The sequence below is a fragment of the Ascidia mentula genome, chromosome 8 (genome assembly GCF_947561715.1).
Source record: "Ascidia mentula chromosome 8, kaAscMent1.1, whole genome shotgun sequence".
Lineage (NCBI taxonomy): Eukaryota > Metazoa > Chordata > Ascidiacea > Phlebobranchia > Ascidiidae > Ascidia > Ascidia mentula.
This window is the reverse complement of record NC_138573.1, coordinates 8,045,024-8,064,516: the sequence shown is the minus strand read 5'-3', so window position 1 is coordinate 8,064,516 and position 19,493 is coordinate 8,045,024. Positions and strand designations below refer to the sequence as shown.

Genomic DNA, 19,493 nt, shown 5'->3' with positions numbered 1-19,493 from the left:
AACAAACCTTACCTGCCAAAATTTTTAAATTTGTTTAGTATCATCTTTGGTGATTTTGTTTATCATTTTTATTGTTTTTTGCTGTGTTGAGTGCATTCATGTGCAAAGGCAAACATCACATATGACATTAAACCAATTTAAACTACACATACGTATTAAAAATAGTTCAAACACTCTGTTCGAACAGGCTTGAATGAGACCGTGAACGAAACTGACCGTTCGGCAATGTAACAACATGGTTTTATAGAATCGATTTTCATTTGAATAACCGCTAAACAGCTAAAAGTGTTTGTTTTTGCTTGGTTGAACAAAACACTTTTGGTCACACCCAAGACGGTGACAAATAGTCCTTTAGCGAAGCGTGGCATTGCTTTCCAAAGTTTGCAGACGATTTGTTTGAACTCGATTACTTTACGGATTCGACAGGTCTCCACGACTTCCACTGGTGCTTCCCCGTACAACCACAGTCTTGGTGCAGCACGAGAAAGCTTGCAGGAGGCTGATAACCGCGTAACGCAGTCCGTACATGTAGTATACGAGAACAACGGGACACGCCATTCCATATACGTACACGACCACGACACCAAACATCACAGTTCCCAGGTTGAGAACGTACTCATCTGCCACTATGTCGACGAATATTGTGATCATGGCCGGAGCTGAGCAGACGATGAAGAGAATGGAGATGAGGATCATGGACTTGATGCTGTGACTCAATCGAGAAATCTTGGAAAGATGTTTAGCAGTGGGACGGTTTGCGCCGCCTTTCTAAAGGTAAACAATGCAAATTGACTTTTGATGGTATTTGATGTTTGCGTAATACACTTACTTAATCACAAATCGGGATTATACAACCTAGTAGGTTTCAGTATCTAGCGGAGTAGTGTTTGTAGTTGGATGTCAAATTGTTATAACGGTGGAAAACTTCCAAATGGGCACAAATTACAAAACAATTGTTGGCTCCACTTTGCTTATCTTACAAAACAATTGTTTAACAATGTTATATTCCGCAAGCACCGAGTATTCATTGGCTTACATTTGTATTCAATTACGAACCTTCACTATACGTTTCGGACTTTCTCCGGCAAAGACGTTGTCTTCTGGGTTTACGCTGCTGCCTAAAAAAAAGCAAAGCAAAATATTGCTGAGTTTACCTCGTCTAAGTACTTCTGCGTAACCTGTTTGGCTACACACGCACTGTACGTAACATGGTAGGATATCGCCATAATCGTTTTGAAAACTGACCTGCACTATCACCCACGTAGGAAACGGAAGTGACTGCTGTAGATTTGGTGAACCGATATCTGGTCGCACAGCGGTATTTGAGGAAAGTGGACACCATCGTTGCGAACAAGACCACAGCCAGAAGAAACCAAATTATTACCACCGTTAGCATGAAGCTTTTGGACATGGTTTCAAACACGCGACTGCATTGCTTGTTTGTGTCTGAAACAACAGTAATACTACATTCGACCAGCAATATAGCGCCAACAGACACCATATCGCGACCACTAGCGAAAATTTTGTCCAAACATATAGTAAACCCATCTTAAAGTCGATCATTTGTTGCTAGTGGATCTTTGCATTAAATATGTTGACATTTGTTGCTAGTGGATCTTTGCATTAAATATGAAATGACTAATCCATGTAACCTAAATATACCAAATTTAACGCGGAGTATGAACAACACGATACTTGCACTTGCATCTCGTAACTGCACGTGCATCCCCAGTGACATTTGCACGTATTAAGTCATTGAAACTCTCAACGAAAAAAACGTGTTTATGTTTGTTATAACAGTTCGTGCGGTGCTGGTGCTTATCCTCATTACGTAATAAATGCATATATGCGAAATACAAGTGTTTGTATTAACTGTTTGTGACTGCCAATCGTGCACAGTTTTGTTTCCACAACAGAGACCTACCTCCTTGACACACGTAATGGTCGTAATAAGCGTCGAAGCAAACGCACAGATCTAGACAATTCCACTCCGTCGCGGCTACAATGGAAAGAAGAAGGGGAAACAACCAAGTCAGGACCGCAATCCCGATTGCCCGATTTCTCTTATATTGCACCGACGTTCCCTTTATTTCCTGTAAAGTGTTAGTTCACATTAGGACGAATAGATATACAGTTTACATTACAATGAGGTTGCCAACCTGTGTTAATTGGTGAGTTTCTTATACATATGGTTGTTTAATTATGATACGAACAAATGCATTATGCCCGTGCCAACTATATACAATTACGAAAAAACGAGATTGAAATCGCAATGGATAGTTTTTCAGATTTGTGAAAAGCGGACATACTGTAGGTGTAAAAGAGTTCGTAGAAACCTTGATTTGAATTGTCTCTCTTGTATTTGCATAATCAGTCGCCCAACTGTCGCAAAACCTAATTTTGCATAACAGCGAACACGACTGTCTACAAGTCTTTGAGTTTGCCAATAATAACATTGAAGAAAATAAAGATTGAAGGCGTGTAATTTTGCCTTTTAGTTAAATGAAGAGGCATTTTTCAGGTTCCCAAACGAGCTTGCTAAAATCACTAACAACATACGAGCTGTGCACCACGTTCACTGACGTTGCACTAAAACATAAACTTCACCTGGCATCCGCTGCTACTCCCACTCCTGGTGACGCCACCTGGCCCAATAAAATATGAACTTTCCCTTAAACTGTAAATAAGCGCGGACACGTTGGCACTCATGGTAAGAAACAGTGTGATTTGGAAAGCACTCCGGAATCCCCACCACGCCTTAACAGACCGATGATTCATCGATGTGTTGTCGATTCTGAAACAGGAACCAGAACAAACTAATCAAGCATTGCTTAAGTTTGTATCGTGCTGTTGGCAAATTACCCACATGTAAATGTTTGCATGACCGGCGTCTTCACCATGTTCGAATGCATGGCCTTTGTTGAGAAAAGCGTAAAATGTAACTATTCCGAAGACCATGTTGGCTGACAAGAGACTGGCCACGTTCAAATAGACGAAATTGTTGCGAAGCTTCTTTCGACTTCGTATGGCCGCCACGCTGACGAAACCGTTAAGAATAGCCTGGAAACAAAGTGACGTTTCAATTTGGCAGATGTTCACGATTACCAATATTCCCGATTACTGCCATGTCACGCGCCGGTTATTTCGAAACTAATCTGTTTTTTCCCAAACAGTGTTTCTCAACCAAGGACTCAAATGTTTCTGCTAAAGGAAGTTGAAAAAGTGAAACGTGCATCATTTGTCTATGGTTGTAATTGTGTGATTCCAACTAAAAAGTTTGGGAAACACTAAGTCAAACGATGCTGTGGTACTGAAACATTCAAATTGTCCCTAATGCCGGGGTTCATATATCACAGTATTTTTGATTAACACCTTAATCAGACGATTAGTGAAAACACAAATTATAAAATATATACACGAGTGCATATTCTGTTTTTTACTGGTTCAGCGCGTCAACAAGCAAATATTTAGCATATACTCGCTTAAACACGCCATGATAGGCCTACTTACTTGAAGCGCCGGAATGAATGAAAGAATTCTGGCCTCTGTAAGCGGAACTGCATCACAAGTCGTATTTTGTAAATCCATATCACAAAACTTTCGTTCAGAATTTCACACGTTATTTAGTTTGAAAGTGTCCTGTTGAAAAAACAATTTCACACTTTTAGGCGTTTAAATGCACATTTCGCGAGTCCAAACACAGACCCTGCTGTACAACATGAGGCCAGTCAACTGAAGAACGGATGTAAGCTTTCCACGCCAACGCAGATGGTGGTTTAAATGTATACATACATATATATATATATATATGCATATATATATATCAGGATGTAGTTCAAATGCTCACCCAGACTAGTTTTGCTTGCGAATAATACTGTATCTTCTATGACAAATACTGACTTCCGTTGCAGCGAAAATGTACAATTATAATGCGTCTATTCAACTGCAGCGTTAACAGAAAAGACATGCGCGTCGCCTGCAAGCGAGTTTTGATTTTCTGGTTGCCTTTTGCCTTACTTCAGTTGCAGATAATTGTTTTATTGAAAAATGAAAGATCGCCAATCTTAGCAGTGCAACGGTGGAGGAACGAGATATTTGCGATTAGCCGCAACCCTGCGTTCACCACCGCAGACAAGCCAGAAATGACCGATCCGCCGAAGAACGTGGGTGAAAACCTTTCCGAGTCGGTTTGCACGTCATGGTTACAAGGCAAACGTGACGCTAGTCATCGTGCCGGGATGCCGATGATGCAAACGAATCGAAATCAATATTTGTATCCAATCCACATATCGTGTACGGCGCCAACAACAGCCGCAATACGCCTGAACAGGTGTTTCGTGTTTTCCTAAAGGCTTTTTGTAATTGCGTTTTAAACGCTTTATTTAGTGTAAAATAGCAGCTTTTACTGCTTGTATAAATTTACATAAAATAATTAAATGAAATCTTGGCAATTTATCTACAACAGTTTTTTCAATCATTTTGCTTACATATGGAACAAAGATTCCGGTTGTTTCTTTGCAAGAGTTTCGAGAAGACTGTGGAAAAATGTTTAACGTTGCATATCAGGTAAAATCGTCATAACACAATGAGAATATTGTTTGGTGGCAAAATCTTTTTGTTAAGACCTAAATGAAAGCCACAAGCTAGCAAGATTTGAACATTGTGACTTAAACCAACAATATATATAAGTAAGTCATAAACGTGGATTTTTTTTAAATAAACACATTTATTTTAAGAGTTGCCAGGTGAGCAAAGCGAAGTTGAAACGCATAGAGTCAGTGACAGGCATGAAGCTCTTTAAGCACACTCCAGGCCACGAGTCGCTACCGGATAACATCAAACATTCCCCGACAATCTGCAACAAGTTATTGGTGTCCCGGTCTTCCCCTCATCGGATAAACCAGCGGGTATTACCCTTCCACCCACCTCTGCCGCCATCCGCAAAGCGTTACCGGATGAGGGAAGGTATGCCATTCTTATCGCGCCTCTCGGATTTCTCCGAGACATGCCCAACGCAGCGGGACAAAACCGGAGGGTGTTAGTAATGATAAATGATATACTGTAAAATGCACTTTGATTGATATTGCTGTTGGGAAAAAAAATGGTGGGGGTCGCAAGTTAGTTTAAATCAATATAGGGGGTCACCAACCACAAAAGGTTGGGAACCACTGCTCTAGCGTTTCAGAGGTCGCGGATATGTTTGTGCGTGAATATATTGGTAAGCTTAAAGTTTATTTACGCGTTGCTGTCTCTTTTGGTAAGAAGGGCGAATTATCACCAAAAGTAAGAATTTTGGACTACCAGCTAAAACTCGGTTGGTTAATTAAATTCTCTCGCTTTGTTTCGACATGATTAAAATACAACAATTATTACCACTCAAATTTATTATGTCCTAAAACTAATATATTGTTTTAAAATAATTTTGTCCTTGCAATGAGTTTGGTATATTTATGTAAGTTCACTACGAAGGGAATAATTTTTTTTCAGGCGACTCTCCATTCGTTGCTCTTCATTGGCGCTACGACGTGAAAGACTGGATTCACTCTCGTTGTCGCAGCATCCGAAATATGACCGCTCAGGATTTTGGACAGGTGTCAAAAAAGTCCCTCGGGAATACGGTAGAAGTTATGACATTTTTTATCCAATTTTTGCGCCAATCAACAACATCGTTCACAGACGCAGTTGGGGTCTGGAACCCCCATTTTTTTGTCCAATTTTGCCCACCCGCCTTCCTCGCCCAAATTTGAGAATCAAGTATTGCAAGAGCTTTCGGTGGAAAACGCCGATCCTGGTGTTCATTTAAGAATAAAGGGAGTCCTGACTGCCAAACAGGTCATCGGATTTTTGAAAAAACGTTTCCAAAAATGCGTGGAATTGGCCGATTGGGAGGACACGATGGACCTGTTGTCAATGGTCGAAATGGAGATTTGTGTACGGAGTGGTTTTTCTTTTCTGGTTTTTCTTCCTGGTCGGCAAATGTCCGCACGGCACGCAGGAGACTGGCAGATTACGAATCAAATCAGGATATATCAATCCTGGAACTTATGGGTATTGGATAATAGGATATAAACGAGACAATCTTTCACAGTCGTTTGTGTATCAAAAATGATCCGCAAAAAATGGATTTATGGCACCTTGGCGATCACTACCTTTTGTGCAAAACTGTACGTAGATTGAACGTTTTGTAACTTATACCTGTTTTACCTCTGAATATATTCCGTTTATCCATATCCTGCTCGTTTTCCTCATTCGCTGTGTCGTGTACATATACCCAAACATACAAGGTTATTGGTGTGTATTTGTAAAGTGCAGCATTACAACGAGGAATGGTAACGTAAAAATGAAACCGTCTTACTTGCTTGGACAGAATACTACGTGAATAAAACACTGAAAAGCCAACGTCTCCAGTCAGTTAACAACAGAAACAAGATCTTTCTCGTCCCTCCTGATTAAAACATCCCGGACCACTTCCTCACGAAACTTGCTCCAGTCAGTTTGTTCCGCCAGTTGGCTTCTTATGTAAGCTTCCGTGGGATAACGTCCAATAGCTCGGTTTACTTTGCGCAATGTCTTAGCGCCTGCGTGCTTCATGAACAGTTTTTTGGATATGAGAACGCACTCTGCACCCTCGCTTACCAGTGAGAGTTGCAGCTCCGTTCTTTTCATTAACTCTTCGAGGCCCTGTGACACAGAGACTGTTACAGGAAATTGGATTTCATGTAAGTTGTTCTCATTAATGCCATACTAAAATTGGGGTTTTATTAGGAGGGAATATTTGCTGAGGGAATCTCAACCATAACCTTGAAATGTTCAAACCCACTGATAATTTTATATTAAAACGTTGGTGCAACGAAATTGGGCAAAGTCTTTTTTATCAAATGGAAGCAAATTAAACTCACAAATGCACATCCCGTCGTCAGGGTTGCGATCTGCGCGAATTTAGGTTTAAGCGGCTTCGCCTTTTTTTGATGCGGATTTACTGCTGTTGCAGCAATTTTCCATTTGTCCCTGGGTGTCAGGCTTCTGATTGGGGAGAGGGAACCAGATTTTGATACTGTGTATGGCGTATCTTCCATTATGGATGGGCGAGCACCTCTGAATCTTCATTGCAAAAATATTTACGGTTTTGGGTTACAAAAAACACCTACAAAAAGCGGTCAAAAAACAATGCAACAATCAGTTGTTTGGGTAACTGGAAAAAAGTATAGTTAGAATATATATCCCATTCAAATTTGTTATCATGCTTGGTTTGCTGTATTTATTAAAATATGCACATTTGAGGGTCGTAGTCTTTCCTGACAGGGAATATGGTTGTTAGCTTTACCTGTCTCGAACCGTTTGACGGGTGAATCGATTTTATTGGATTTATCGGTGCCCACGCATTTTATTTCCCATCTTTCTCATGAAATACGTGGTAGTTCATATTTCGAAATAAAATGATTTGGTCAACACGTCACAAATGGTTTAGGAAAGCACGACGAATGTAACGTATTGCGCGTGACGCGGTTGATTAGGAAAAACTACCGGTAGCGAGACAATGGTTCGGTTCGGAGATTCCCTGTTGGCTTCTGTCCATTTGTTTACATCACGACGAGGCGTGACATTAGTTTTTCAAAACAACAAACCGAGACAAGACCTTGCGTAATTCGGTTCCGTGACCAGTCTATGCAGTGACTCGCCGCTGGTCACTGCGTTTCTCTGATCACTTCCTGCGTTGACTCCAGTTCGATTTAGTGCACCGGCCTTCTGATGACGCGCTCCGTTATTCGTGACGTCGTTTCCCATCATGGCTAGCGTTTGCTGGCAAAGTTTTTGTTTTCGTTTAATTCGCAGTGCAGTAGCAATTAGGTATGTATTCTGAGTCAATGTTTGCGCTAACCTTCTCACAGCGATTCGTTGGCAACACGTGTGCCCACCTACGCATGTGTGAACTTACCAACATTCTGAGGCGTCTTTCGTCTGCGTTTGTTGTTCGTTTATCAACTTTTGACATCCCTTCAGTTAACGGTTTGTACTGCACAAAAACAAACACGGAGTCAAAAGCTGTGTGCCGATGTTACAGTTTTGTTATTAGTTACCTTGCGCTTCCTACTTATTGCCGTGATAAACTCTTGGGCCTGAAGTTCTCCGGGATGGTGAAAGACTCCGTTTCGGTGACGTTGAGTTCCCCCGTTCGCGTGGGACATGTCAGAGCGAGGAGCCAGTGACACTAGGAGTCGACAAGTTATTTTTAATGTAATTGAGATTGAAATCACACAGCCACAAAATCAATAACTGCACGAGCAAATGATATGTAAATTTCATGTTATCAAGGTACTTAAAAATGCATAACAACAGTGTGTTTGCGTACTGCTGCGTGGTTGTTTCAAACGCTTTCTGGTAGATTGATCCAACAAGGGCAAAATGGTATTCGGTTGAACGCTGCTACGACCTTTGTTTGATCCAGTTAGTTGCTCCTTGCCGCCATCTAGAGTGCACACTACTTGGCACTAAACAAGAAAGCAATTTTGCTTTTTAAAGAACTTCGAATTGCATATAAGATAAGTGTATTTGGGAATTGTCGCTGCAAACGTCGGTATGTACCGTGACCACAAAATTAAGTTTTGCAACCCGAAATGGGGGCGCGACCCATAGTTCGAAATGCCGTAGTTACATTAATTCAAGTTCAAATCGAAAATTTCGAAAAAATATCTGAACCACCTCTCCGGATTTGATGAAAACAATGAAGTTGGAGAAAAAGTTGTTCTTGACGACCACACACGACTTGCGATAATATTGATACTGGAAGTGAACGAATGAAGCATCGGCAAGAACAGACACCGGCCAATCCCTGTGAAAAAAAAACACAATTTGGCTTATCAAGGTCAAGACACAAATCAAGGTTATAATCGACGAGGAATGACGTCTCATTGTCGCAGCATTGTTATAGCAGATGCGTTAAACCATGCGAAGAAATGTTTTGTGAACAAAGCTTTGACGTAATAATACAGCACACCGTCTTTTAACACCAACGCATTATCGTTGTTTACATTGCCTTACATTTGATACTTAACTGTTGTGATTTATCAGCCGGAGTTTAAACCACACACAACAAGTAAATTGTTTGTATAAAGTGAAAACCCACTGTAGGATGTCAAGATCTTTGCAGAATTCAATCACTTCTTCCCTTTGTTTATATATAGGCCTTCTAACAATCGCGTCGAAGTCTTCTTTGTAAATCACCAGCAGTTCAACGTCATCCTTGCAAACCACTGAAGCAGTGCGGACTGTTTTGTTTAAAAGTGCAACCTGAATTAAAACATGGTTAATCATGAATGGTGTTGATGACAATTTACATAAGAGGCAACACAAAACAGATATACACCCAAACACAAATATACTGTGCATTAACCTTAAGGAACATACACACCCACATTCAGGCTCAAAAAACCTGCCACATGATCTTGTTGAGTTGCGATAAGACTATTTAAAAATTATCGAGCAACTCTTGAACATGATATCTTCTGCCATATCTAACCTCTCCGAAAACCTCTCCTTCTTTGATTTCGTTGATGGTTTGAACGACTTCATCACCTCTCTTGTCCGTTACCTTCTCATTGATCATGCACGTTCCAGACAGGATGATATAAAATGCCGTCGGTGGGTGTCCTAATAACGAGTACTGCTGTTATCCACAATGCCATTATAAGGCGTACGTGCATGCAATTTTACCCTGCTTTATGATCACCCTCCTGGATTCGTAGCTTTGGTAGATCATCACCTGACACATTTTCAGTCGTATATTGACAGGATGTTTCGAGAAGGCATTCTTGTTCTGCACGAGGGCGTGGATCTGCCGAACAATAGTTTTTTTTAACTAAGCCGAAATAATGCTGAATAGTGTAAATCACCATCTTCACGTGGCGTTTGCTTCTGGCTTCAGGTGCGATCGCAAGCAACTTCTTAAGTTTGCTGCTTCCCTTGTTCGCCTAAATCACAACGGACAAAATACATGGTTTGCTTTGTGTTTGTTTTTTTAGCGAACACTGTACTTACGATATACGAGGCGCTGTAATAATGAGGGTTAAAGGACAACTTCTTGTTTAAATCGGCTTGGAGGTTAAGTTGCATCTCCACAAGCGTCAATTTCTCGTCGGTTTCTTTTTTCTGTACATACCTGTCGACAAATGAGAATAAATTCACTTTATGATTTAACCATTGTAAAACTTTTCTTTCTCCCAGGTTTATTCCATAAGAAGGTAATCTGACTACTTTTGCGCTAATAGTCGGCCCTATATTTTGTAGAACACAATGGTATGTGTGGCAGCTTTTTCAATTATTGGAAAGCAATTATTTTTGGTCTACAAACCGAAAATGTGTGTGTTTTCAACCGCAACACACCTTTTCAAAGTCAGACAGACTTCAACAATGATTCGAATGCTCCTTAGAATCCGACGCAGCTTCTCCAAAGGCTGAAAAGCAAACAAAAGTCACTCGATTATCCTCTACAGGGTCTTGAGGCGTAATAACAAAGATTTTCTAGTGCAATTCACAGGTGCACAGGTTCCGCGATATCGAGAGAGAATTTATAATGAGTCGCCCAATTGTACAATTTCATAATGTGGCGTTTATAACTTGACGTTGCAAAAATACCGACCTTTTCCACAACTTCCGTATTTTTGCTGTTCAATTTTTGCAGTCTCGCCTTTTCTGCTTTGCGAAGCTTTCTGAGAAATCTGACATGAGCGTTGGCCGTGCGCAAAGTACCGCTCATTTTTAACCTCGTGGGGGTAGGCCGCGGTGTTAAAGACTTGGGGCTGAATGATGTGTCCTTGTGTGCTAAGCTGGACAACATTGGAGTTGACTTATTGCGTTTTAACTTTCCGTATTTGTGGCTAGTGTCATGGGCTCCAATCGAAATGTTGTGGACATGACTCTCACTATCTGAACGAAGCTCATTACGCTGAGTCATCGACGCCGACAGTCTTTTCTCCGTCGGAATCGCCCTCAAACGCTGATTCCCAGACGAATTTGGTTTTGTTCCAACCAGTCTTGGCGTTTCCATTTCGAAGTGACTCTGTGGTTTTCTGTAGGCTTCTGTAATTAATACGGAAGGCGTATGCTCTTGATACGCCAGCTCGTTATCTTCGTCTGAAATATTTGGTTTTTTTTCTTCACAAGAACCTTCTGAAACAGCGCTTTCTTTACTGCCAGTACGACCGGATAAAACTGGCAGAGTGAGACCGAATCCTGACAGGACAGTGGAAGTACACACAGTTTCTTTCTTCAAGTATTCAACCCATTCATTCTTGTCGACTTCGTCCATTGTTGCACTTTGATTTTATCGAGATCAGCCTTTACAATGCTATGTAGACTGGTACACATATACCTGTATTTCTCAATTCAAGGACAGTTGCTAGCACAGCTGCGCGCAACGCACTTCAACATAAATCTTTCTGTTCACGGCTTGCTCTTACATCACGAAGTTGGATCCTTTGTTGACCACCACAACGCGATTTCTTACGTGACTAACTTATTTTCACAAGGGATTTGGTCAGTGGAGTTCTTGCCTGTCAGCGATTCACGTAAGCTCGGCACAACTTTCCATACAACAAGGCCAGATTAGTTTGCGCTGACAGGCAGCGAACGTATTTTTGCGGCCAATATTTGTCGCAAACACCCTGTACAGTCCGACGGTCAACTTGTTTATCGGCGCGGTTTGCCTGTTTGGTTACGCTTAAGCATGAAATCGAGTACAATGCGGAAACCAAACTGTGAAATGGTGGGCTTGACGCACTTATACGTAGTAGGCCTAATGTTTTTAAAAAAATAAAAACATATTCTGTTACGAATGAAATTTCAACAATGCAATCTATTGTAAATGCTGGCACTGAAAGCATTAAATCCCAGATCCAAGTTATTCTACCATTTCATAGGAAACACTTCAAGGACTGGAAGTTTACGATTTATATTTCCAGAGCAACAGCATACCTGTACTTTAATATTGTGTGTTATAACACACTGTTGCTTTTAAAGGAGATGGTATGTTGGCCTCGCGTGAATTAACCCACCAATAAGCCACAAAATACTTTTTTAATCAGCATTTGTCAAACAACTCGACAATTTCGATACAGAGCAACGAACACGTCTTTCAGATAACCAAGATAAGGAATAAGCGTTGTGAAACTCAACAAAATGCTTTTTACTAAATAATGACAAAATGTCTACAGGTTGCCTTCGTTCTCCTGACCAGACTGGCCGTGTTCTAGTCAGGATAATAAACGCCGTTCCCAGGCCCGGAGTGAAAGATGAGACCTTAACTAGATTACCAAACAACTGTCGAAGCGTGTTTGCCTGCCCACTCGACAAACAGCGGACAGAATGGGACGACATCGTCGCCGCGTTGACTCGCGTTTACATCAAACAGCCTCGTATTGAGATCTAGTCGCTTGCGGCGAGATGTGTGATGATCGACAATGTTCTCCATACAAATCTACAGCTATCGTTGTTTAGGTTGGGTCCTCTTGATCGCCTGCGCTCGCTTTCAATGGGGATATTTGAACAACAAAAATACGCGAACTCACAGTCTCTTACGACAAGATTGTGCGAAGGATATGTGTTTGACTCGCAATGAAATTTTGTGAAATATAATTTTATTAATTTTTGTTCAGTGGAAAATTATTTATTGCTACTGTACGTGTTACAACCAACACAAAGCTTTCTTTAAATGCACTCTTGGTCAATCTTTCATACGGTTTTAGCATAGTGCGCTAATTTCGGATTCTCAGGTCGAGGTCATCTAATTTCCCAGTTTATTCAGGGAGCGCGGTTATTGGGTTTTGCGGCGACACTTCACCGACCAAAATCCGCACCTTGAACGACAAAAACTCCACTTACCGTTAAGTGACAGTCCCTGAGTGGAGTGATCCGCCATTGGGACAATCGAAAGCGACGCAAACCCCCTTGTCGGCTCCTATGAGGGGAAGCTGTGACACAAACAGGTGCTCAAGGCTATCAGTCAACCAAAATAAACGACCACCGACCGCAGACAGCAAGACATTATTGCTTGCTGCTGTGGAAAGTGTTTATTTGGTTACGCGATAAATGTATGCACATGTACATTATGTATGTAGGAATTTAATGACGACACAAAAAGTTATTTTTTTCTTGGCCAATAAAGCCCATGTACATGCTACGAAATTTATTTTTCAGACGTTTCGATTGTAACTACATTTGGGGCTTAACTGATTGTTTTTAAGATTTATAAAACCATGAGTTATGTTCATAAATTAAATGGATATCATTAAAATGAAGAAAAATCACACTATAGTAGTACATCTTAAATCTAAAAATCGTCCATACCCCTTCAGTTAAACACTCACGTGTGTAATAGGAACTTCTTCTACTGACTGATGTGGATTTTATACCGCTCTTCGGCACTGTAAGATTTTGTGAACTGCGGAAGGGATGATGTTCGTCGTACGATGAATTAAACGACGCTGACGGCGAAATTGAACTTTTGTTGGACATTTCCACACTTAACGCTTCTACCTAAGGCTTTAAGGTAATCGTCGTTATGAAGTGTTTTGTTGCGGGGAGAATGATTAATGATTTGCTTGCTTATAATTGAACTCTGGTCTGTAGCGCAACGATGCTGTTGGGTCAATACTGCAATCACAGTCGAGTTCCAACCTGCGCTGCAATAACAACACATTTAAAATCTTTTGTTTCGCCTGCTCTGAAAATTGAGTTTCATTTAGTTTAGTATCTGCCCTTACTAGTTAGATGACGCCAATAATCGCTTTTTATAGAATTAATCAGACTCGCGACCAACATTGTTTGCACCGATATTTGCTACCATATACATTTTTGACTGCGAAAGCAGTGGCGTGAAGAACTAAAATAAAGCAAAATTAACATTGTGGAAAAAAGCCCTTATAATCTGTACTGCATGCAGAGAACCCGAAAACTACTACACTGAACTGCATCGTAAGAACCACGAGGAGACGACGAAGACAAGAGTTTAGCGTAAAAATTCTTTTGTGTCCGTTCATGGCGCCTGAAATCCCAGTTTAGTTTCGTCAATATGGATTCGCGCAAGGTAATCACTGAAGTGTCTCTGTTGTGTTGGCGGCACTCCGGGCGTGCGTGTTGGTTTAGACAGTTTGTGTAGCAGTTGTGTAGGGAACATCGTATCCTGTGTTTCGCCTCACGAGAAACGAACTGTGTCCTGACCGCAATGTCATCGATACGACCATTAAACTAGTCAGGGGACGCGGACAAGGATAAGCCGATTTACGCAATACAAACACGTTGGTAATGATAGGCTTTCAAGATTCAGAATTTACACAAATGCTGCTGTGCTACGTTTCATACGTGTATTAAACTAGATTCGTTGAAACGAATGTATTTTCTGTATTGTGCTGCGTGATTTGGGAAATCAATAAACACAAGTAAAATGTTGTTTAGCCTATTATATACAGTATTTGAAATTTTAAAGCTAAAACTTTTAAATTTTACATTAAAGTAACATTAATAAATCTATATTGTATGCATATGGCTATTTACAGGTTTGTGCAACTCGTACAACCAATGAAGCTAATCACTTTAAACAACAAGTGTCTGATCAGGGTGCAAAGTGCAACAATCATAAAGATATTACATATAAGGAAAACGGTGAAAACACTTTTTTACTTTTAATTAGCATACAGCAATTAAGAGGTCCAATTCTTGTATATGTCTTCTGTCGAACTAATATGTCGGTCACTACTTTGCACTGAATATACTTTGCTTTTATATCTGCAACGAAACAAAATGTTTGAAGAAATATATACTTGTTCCTGATTGCAATTGGGTGTGAAACGCACGTGGACATGGCACTACTGAGACTGCTCAACCGTTTACTGGTTGCTTTTCTAATCGGTTCCTCACGAAGCATGTACATCAAGAATACAAAGAACCCTGCAAAAAACATATGCATGGGTCACAGTGAATCAAGCTTTTGAGTTGTAAATAGTATGTTTTTCAATGTGATTCTGTTCGCAATGATTTTTGCGAGAGTTACGAACCTTGGAGAGAATTTAGCACCGCAAACATGTAAGCAAACACATCCACCACATCATCATCCCCATCAGTGAAAATCAGAGCCAGTGCGAAGATCCAGGTACCGCCCAACGTCACAAATAATGAAAGCGAAATCATCGCGTTTCTTTTCTGTAGTTGTCGGGCCTTTGTTGATGTCTGCAAATGTCGTTTGCATAAAAACAGAAACTATTTTGGGGGCTTTTGTTGTACATTATTTATTTCAACTTGAAGAGGAATGCCAATGCTAATAATTTAGTGACCAACATTTTGCATTTATGTAAACGATATTAGTAATCAGTACCAATTATGGACATAGCCGTGTTTGAAACATTTGTAAAAGTCAGCAAATTCGTAAATTTGGGATGTTTTTTCAGTACAATTATTTTGCACCTATGAACCTACATATTTGTAACATAATTTTTGTTGTCTAACATCTATATTTTTACCTCAACAGTTTTCCTACACATCACGTTGTAGACGATCAGCACATAGAACACCAAATTAATGCAAATCAACACTATCAGCGGTATACCCGCCAGCAACATGAACTTGTCTTTCATCCAGCACCTAATAACAAGGCAAAAGTGTAGTGCGGTCATTGCGAAGAATGTCAAACGCACTGTGGCACTTACACATTATCATCACGACTGTAGATAGAATGATCAACTGCAACAACACAAGCCACGAACACAGCGGGTAGGAGCCATCCGACCAGACTACCGCCGATAAAAAGTTTCTTGTCAGTAAAATAGCTTCGAGTCAAAAGTGGCTGAAAAATGGTTAAATTATTGTAAGCTAAGACATAGTTTTTAAGCATTGGTCGAAGGAAATAAACACACTTTTCTAATTCAATAAAAATGTTTGACGTCGTTGTGCTTCTGTACGTTAAGCACAACATCATGCCCACTTTGGTATTTTGCAACGTCATAATGATTGAGACGTCACAAAGGATTCTAAAAAATGGGCCACAACGATGCGTTTATGGAGGGCGATTATTATTTCTATTCACACCAGAATCGTCTGATCTTGTGTGAGATGAAGTTTACTCTGTGTTTAGGACCCTCTTCGCTACGCAAACTTACAAATGCTGTAGCCATGAACATGGTGAACCCTTCCACCAGCATCCAAGCCATCGATGAAACCATGAAAAAATGTATCAAGACTGCAATCGCCTGGCAAGCTTGATCGTGTACAAACTCACTGACGATCATACAAACATTTAGTAACAACAACGATGCGGACAAATTGCCGAGAAGAAATGAACCGTTGTTCATTTTCTTCTTACCTGGAGGTCTACAAAAATATTTATGTGTTGCGGTTAAATTAAAAAAATCTGGAGAAGATGTGGTTCCATCCCATACCGACACTTTTACATGATTATATGCTCTGTATATTCTAGAACAGTAATTCACAATCTTTGGTTCGCGGAAGGGGTGGGCCAATAAGCAAAAACAGCGGCCTCAAATTTACGTCTTGTTTTGAAATAATTTTGCTTTTATCTTTTCCAGCCCATGTTTTTGTATTCAGGGAAAAGTAGCCCACAACTTAATCCGTTACAAATGTTACATGGGGGTCCACAGACCAGATTATTTTATTAAAGTTGGGAACCACCGTTCCAGTACGATAAATACTGACTTGAAAAAGATCAGAAAAAGGAGTGTGACAACCAGACATACGACAGAAATGCTGCATCCTGTTAATGTTATTCGATTGAGTTTTTCCGCGTCCGCGTAATCGCCGTTCTGAAATGTTCGCAATGGTTTGAATGTGTTTTGAAAAGCTAGCCAGAATAAATTTAACATTAGCCTGAAAGAGAAATGAGTTTTTGTCATTTCAAGATACTGTTTTTGTTATAGATAAAAAATATCGTAATAACATTTTTGAAACAGTAAAGTTCATCATACAAACAAAGCTGCAAAGTTGGTCAGATGGTTGAAAGTGCAGGTGATGAATTTGTCTTCAACGGCGCTTACGTGCGATCCATTATTCCACCAACTGTTGGAAAGCCAAAATCCACAATAAGTGTTTTGGTCGTTATAGGCATTGTCTTCTCTCTACAAAATTTAAGGGTATTAATGGCGTTTAAAGGGACAACGTAAGTTTAAAGGAAGAAGCACAAAACCACTTTATTGTATGCAATGTATCTATTGCAAACTTGAAACAGACAGACGACTTAGGATTATTTATCATTTATTGCAAAGGTCTTGAAATAAATCACTTAATTTTTCTGGTAATTATTACAAACCGTTTGACCGCAACGCTTACATTCAAGAAAATTTATGTTTTTTTACTTTTTGGAGAGAAAATTTGATTTGAATCGGGTCGACAAGGTTGGCGATGGTTCGGTTGCTTCCAACGACAGTTGCAGAAAGGACAACTTGGGACGTAAATTCTTGATTTGATTCGGATTTTCCATTAAGATTTTGACTGTTGAAGAGAGTTCCATCAACCAGGGCATAAAAACTAGTTCGATATGAATCTGTAACGATAAATGGTTAAGTAAAAAAGCTTTATAGTTTTAGACAATTATCACAAACACTAAACAATTTCAGGAAACGTAATCGTGCAACAATAAATCCAAATATGGATTTATCTCGAAAAAACAAAGCCTTGAGCTGAGGGAAATTCAATTCCACAGTTAAAAATTAATTTTAAAACATGTATGTGCTGAGATGTACATTATTTAGCAATCATCGATACAAAATACGTTTTCCCTTATACCATTGCTATCCGAAATCGCTTCATATGGTACTTTGATGTAAGAGGAATCGCCTTTGTTCGGATTTCCATAAAACGTCGCTAATTGGTCAGATCTAAATCCAAGTGTCTGATCGGTTGTGAGCGCCTTTACCTCATATCCAATGCCTTGTGTTGCATCTAATTATAGAATCACTTGAAGTGACTAAAGTCCAATTGCGAACCCTCTTCCAGTTACAAATACTTTGTTGTGCTGGTTTGACCACAGCCATTGCCACGGAGCTTGTGACTTCTTCGTATGGTTCACTGCCATTTAGTTCAACCTTCTCTCCCACCGCGTCCAAGGCCATAAGCAGTCTACAAACATTTTAATGCAGTTCGTTAATGCGACATTTTTAGAAACAATGTGCACTCATCCAAAGCCCAATAAGTAACTAGTGGTGTACGCCATAATTGCCTTGTCAATAGCAAGAATACTGTGCATTGGGCTAATAAAACAACACGTTCGTACTCCTCTGTTTGGTTGCTTGCTCGTAGCTCGTCTGGGTCCATTTGCAGTATATTACTAACGGTGGCAATGACAGAACTTGAAGTCTGAAACAGCGACAACAACATCGTCAGATCGCATAAAATACTCACGGCAGATATAAGTTTACGTTTTGGTTTAAAGTTGGTGTGTCGAGCACTTCATCCAACACCTCCACAATAACCGTCACGTTTTCGGCCTCCAGTTGGTCAGGTTCTGACGTTATCACTTCCAAATCTTGGGCAACTTCTTCTCTCACTTCCGTAGAGTTTATCGTCACGTTTACGTAACTCTTATAATAAATAAATTGTGTTTCTTGTGGTGAAGTTACAGCTACTTTAAAATACCTCAATTTGCGTATCACACGACGATAACCATATTGGCTCCATCCATTCGCCGCCAACGGTGCAGGAACGGGTTCCGTAACTCTTACCAGCTGCAAGGAGTGAATGGTTTAGTTATATTGCACAGCACAAAAATGCTTTAAAAGCTTTAATGAACGCAGTATACCGTTTGACGTTCCTTCAGGGCATTTGGTAGTAGAAGGGTTTGTGTATCCAGCTTGTGTTGTCGGAAACGCAACCAAAACGTTGTTGTTCGGTGGATATTCAATTTCTTCCTCCTGGCATGTCACTGCAACACAACGTGCAAAATAGTTTGACTGTGAAACGCTGTCTCAAAGGTTGGTATGTTTTGCCATTCTCAGATTTTAATATTAACCTGGTTCGCAAACACCGTTGGATGGAAAGAAACCGTTGTCACATGGGCATACACAGCTTCCTTCTTCTCTATGACACGGTCCGAGGCAACCCGTGCATGTTGGGGTACACTCGTTTTCTTCGACATCTTCTGCAATGCAAAGATATTTTGTTTCTTATTTGAAATGTTGTTTTCTAGCGTAACCCATACGTGTAGGATTGCGTAGAATTTATATGGACCGAAATCTGGCTTTTGCAATAAACTTAGTAAACTTCAACAATACTGTTGTTGCCTGTGGTATGCTATAAAGTCACAGAACATAAAACAATGATCACACGATAAAAATAAATAACTTGGGAGTTAAAATTAAAATGTGATTTGCACAAAAGGTGTAGTGCCACTGAAATCATCTTAAAACATGCCAAACAATGTGCTTTCCAATTTTTTGGCTGGTTTCAAGTTTGAAAAGTTTCGAAAATGCTTTCGAAATGCTTTCTGTTTTTGATCA

General features: G+C 40.1%; 2 protein-coding genes across 2 annotated transcripts; both read right to left on the bottom strand.

The window, feature by feature from the left end:
* Window positions 1-55: 55 nt before the first annotated feature.
* LOC145912456 (uncharacterized) lies at window positions 56-3,641 on the bottom strand. The gene is made up of 7 exons (XM_082999922.1): window positions 3,511-3,641; window positions 2,867-3,060; window positions 2,608-2,794; window positions 1,925-2,093; window positions 1,246-1,446; window positions 1,057-1,118; window positions 56-768 (listed from the first exon to the last, which is right to left on the bottom strand). The coding sequence occupies exons 1-7, from the start codon at window positions 3,586-3,588 to the stop codon at window positions 412-414; spliced, it is 1,248 nt and encodes a 415-aa protein (XP_082856048.1). The 5' UTR covers window positions 3,589-3,641; the 3' UTR covers window positions 56-411.
* A 2,639-nt stretch (window positions 3,642-6,280) lies between these two features.
* Window positions 6,281-11,588, bottom strand: LOC145912452 (uncharacterized). Its single transcript, XM_082999916.1, has 14 exons — window positions 10,637-11,588; window positions 10,381-10,451; window positions 10,036-10,156; window positions 9,891-9,968; window positions 9,712-9,832; window positions 9,518-9,648; window positions 9,125-9,288; window positions 8,701-8,830; window positions 8,351-8,489; window positions 8,079-8,209; window positions 7,937-8,014; window positions 7,637-7,800; window positions 6,900-7,101; window positions 6,281-6,681 (listed from the first exon to the last, which is right to left on the bottom strand). The coding sequence occupies exons 1-14, from the start codon at window positions 11,303-11,305 to the stop codon at window positions 6,409-6,411; spliced, it is 2,472 nt and encodes an 823-aa protein (XP_082856042.1). The 5' UTR covers window positions 11,306-11,588; the 3' UTR covers window positions 6,281-6,408.
* Window positions 11,589-19,493: the final 7,905 nt, after the last annotated feature.

Coding starts and splice junctions, on each gene's coding strand:
- LOC145912456 (XM_082999922.1), bottom strand. CDS start 3,588: ATGGATTTACAAAATACGACTTGTGATGCAGTTCCGCTTACAGAGGCC. Junction 2,795..2,866: donor GGTCATGCAAACATTTACAT/GTGGGTAATTTG, acceptor TTCCTGTTTCAG/AATCGACAACACATCGATGA. Junction 769..1,056: donor GTCCGAAACGTATAGTGAAG/GTTCGTAATTGA, acceptor GTTTACCTTTAG/AAAGGCGGCGCAAACCGTCC.
- LOC145912452 (XM_082999916.1), bottom strand. CDS start 11,305: ATGGACGAAGTCGACAAGAATGAATGGGTTGAATACTTGAAGAAAGAA. Junction 10,452..10,636: donor ATACGGAAGTTGTGGAAAAG/GTCGGTATTTTT, acceptor TTTGCTTTTCAG/CCTTTGGAGAAGCTGCGTCG. Junction 9,649..9,711: donor GAGGGTGATCATAAAGCAGG/GTAAAATTGCAT, acceptor ACTCGTTATTAG/GACACCCACCGACGGCATTT.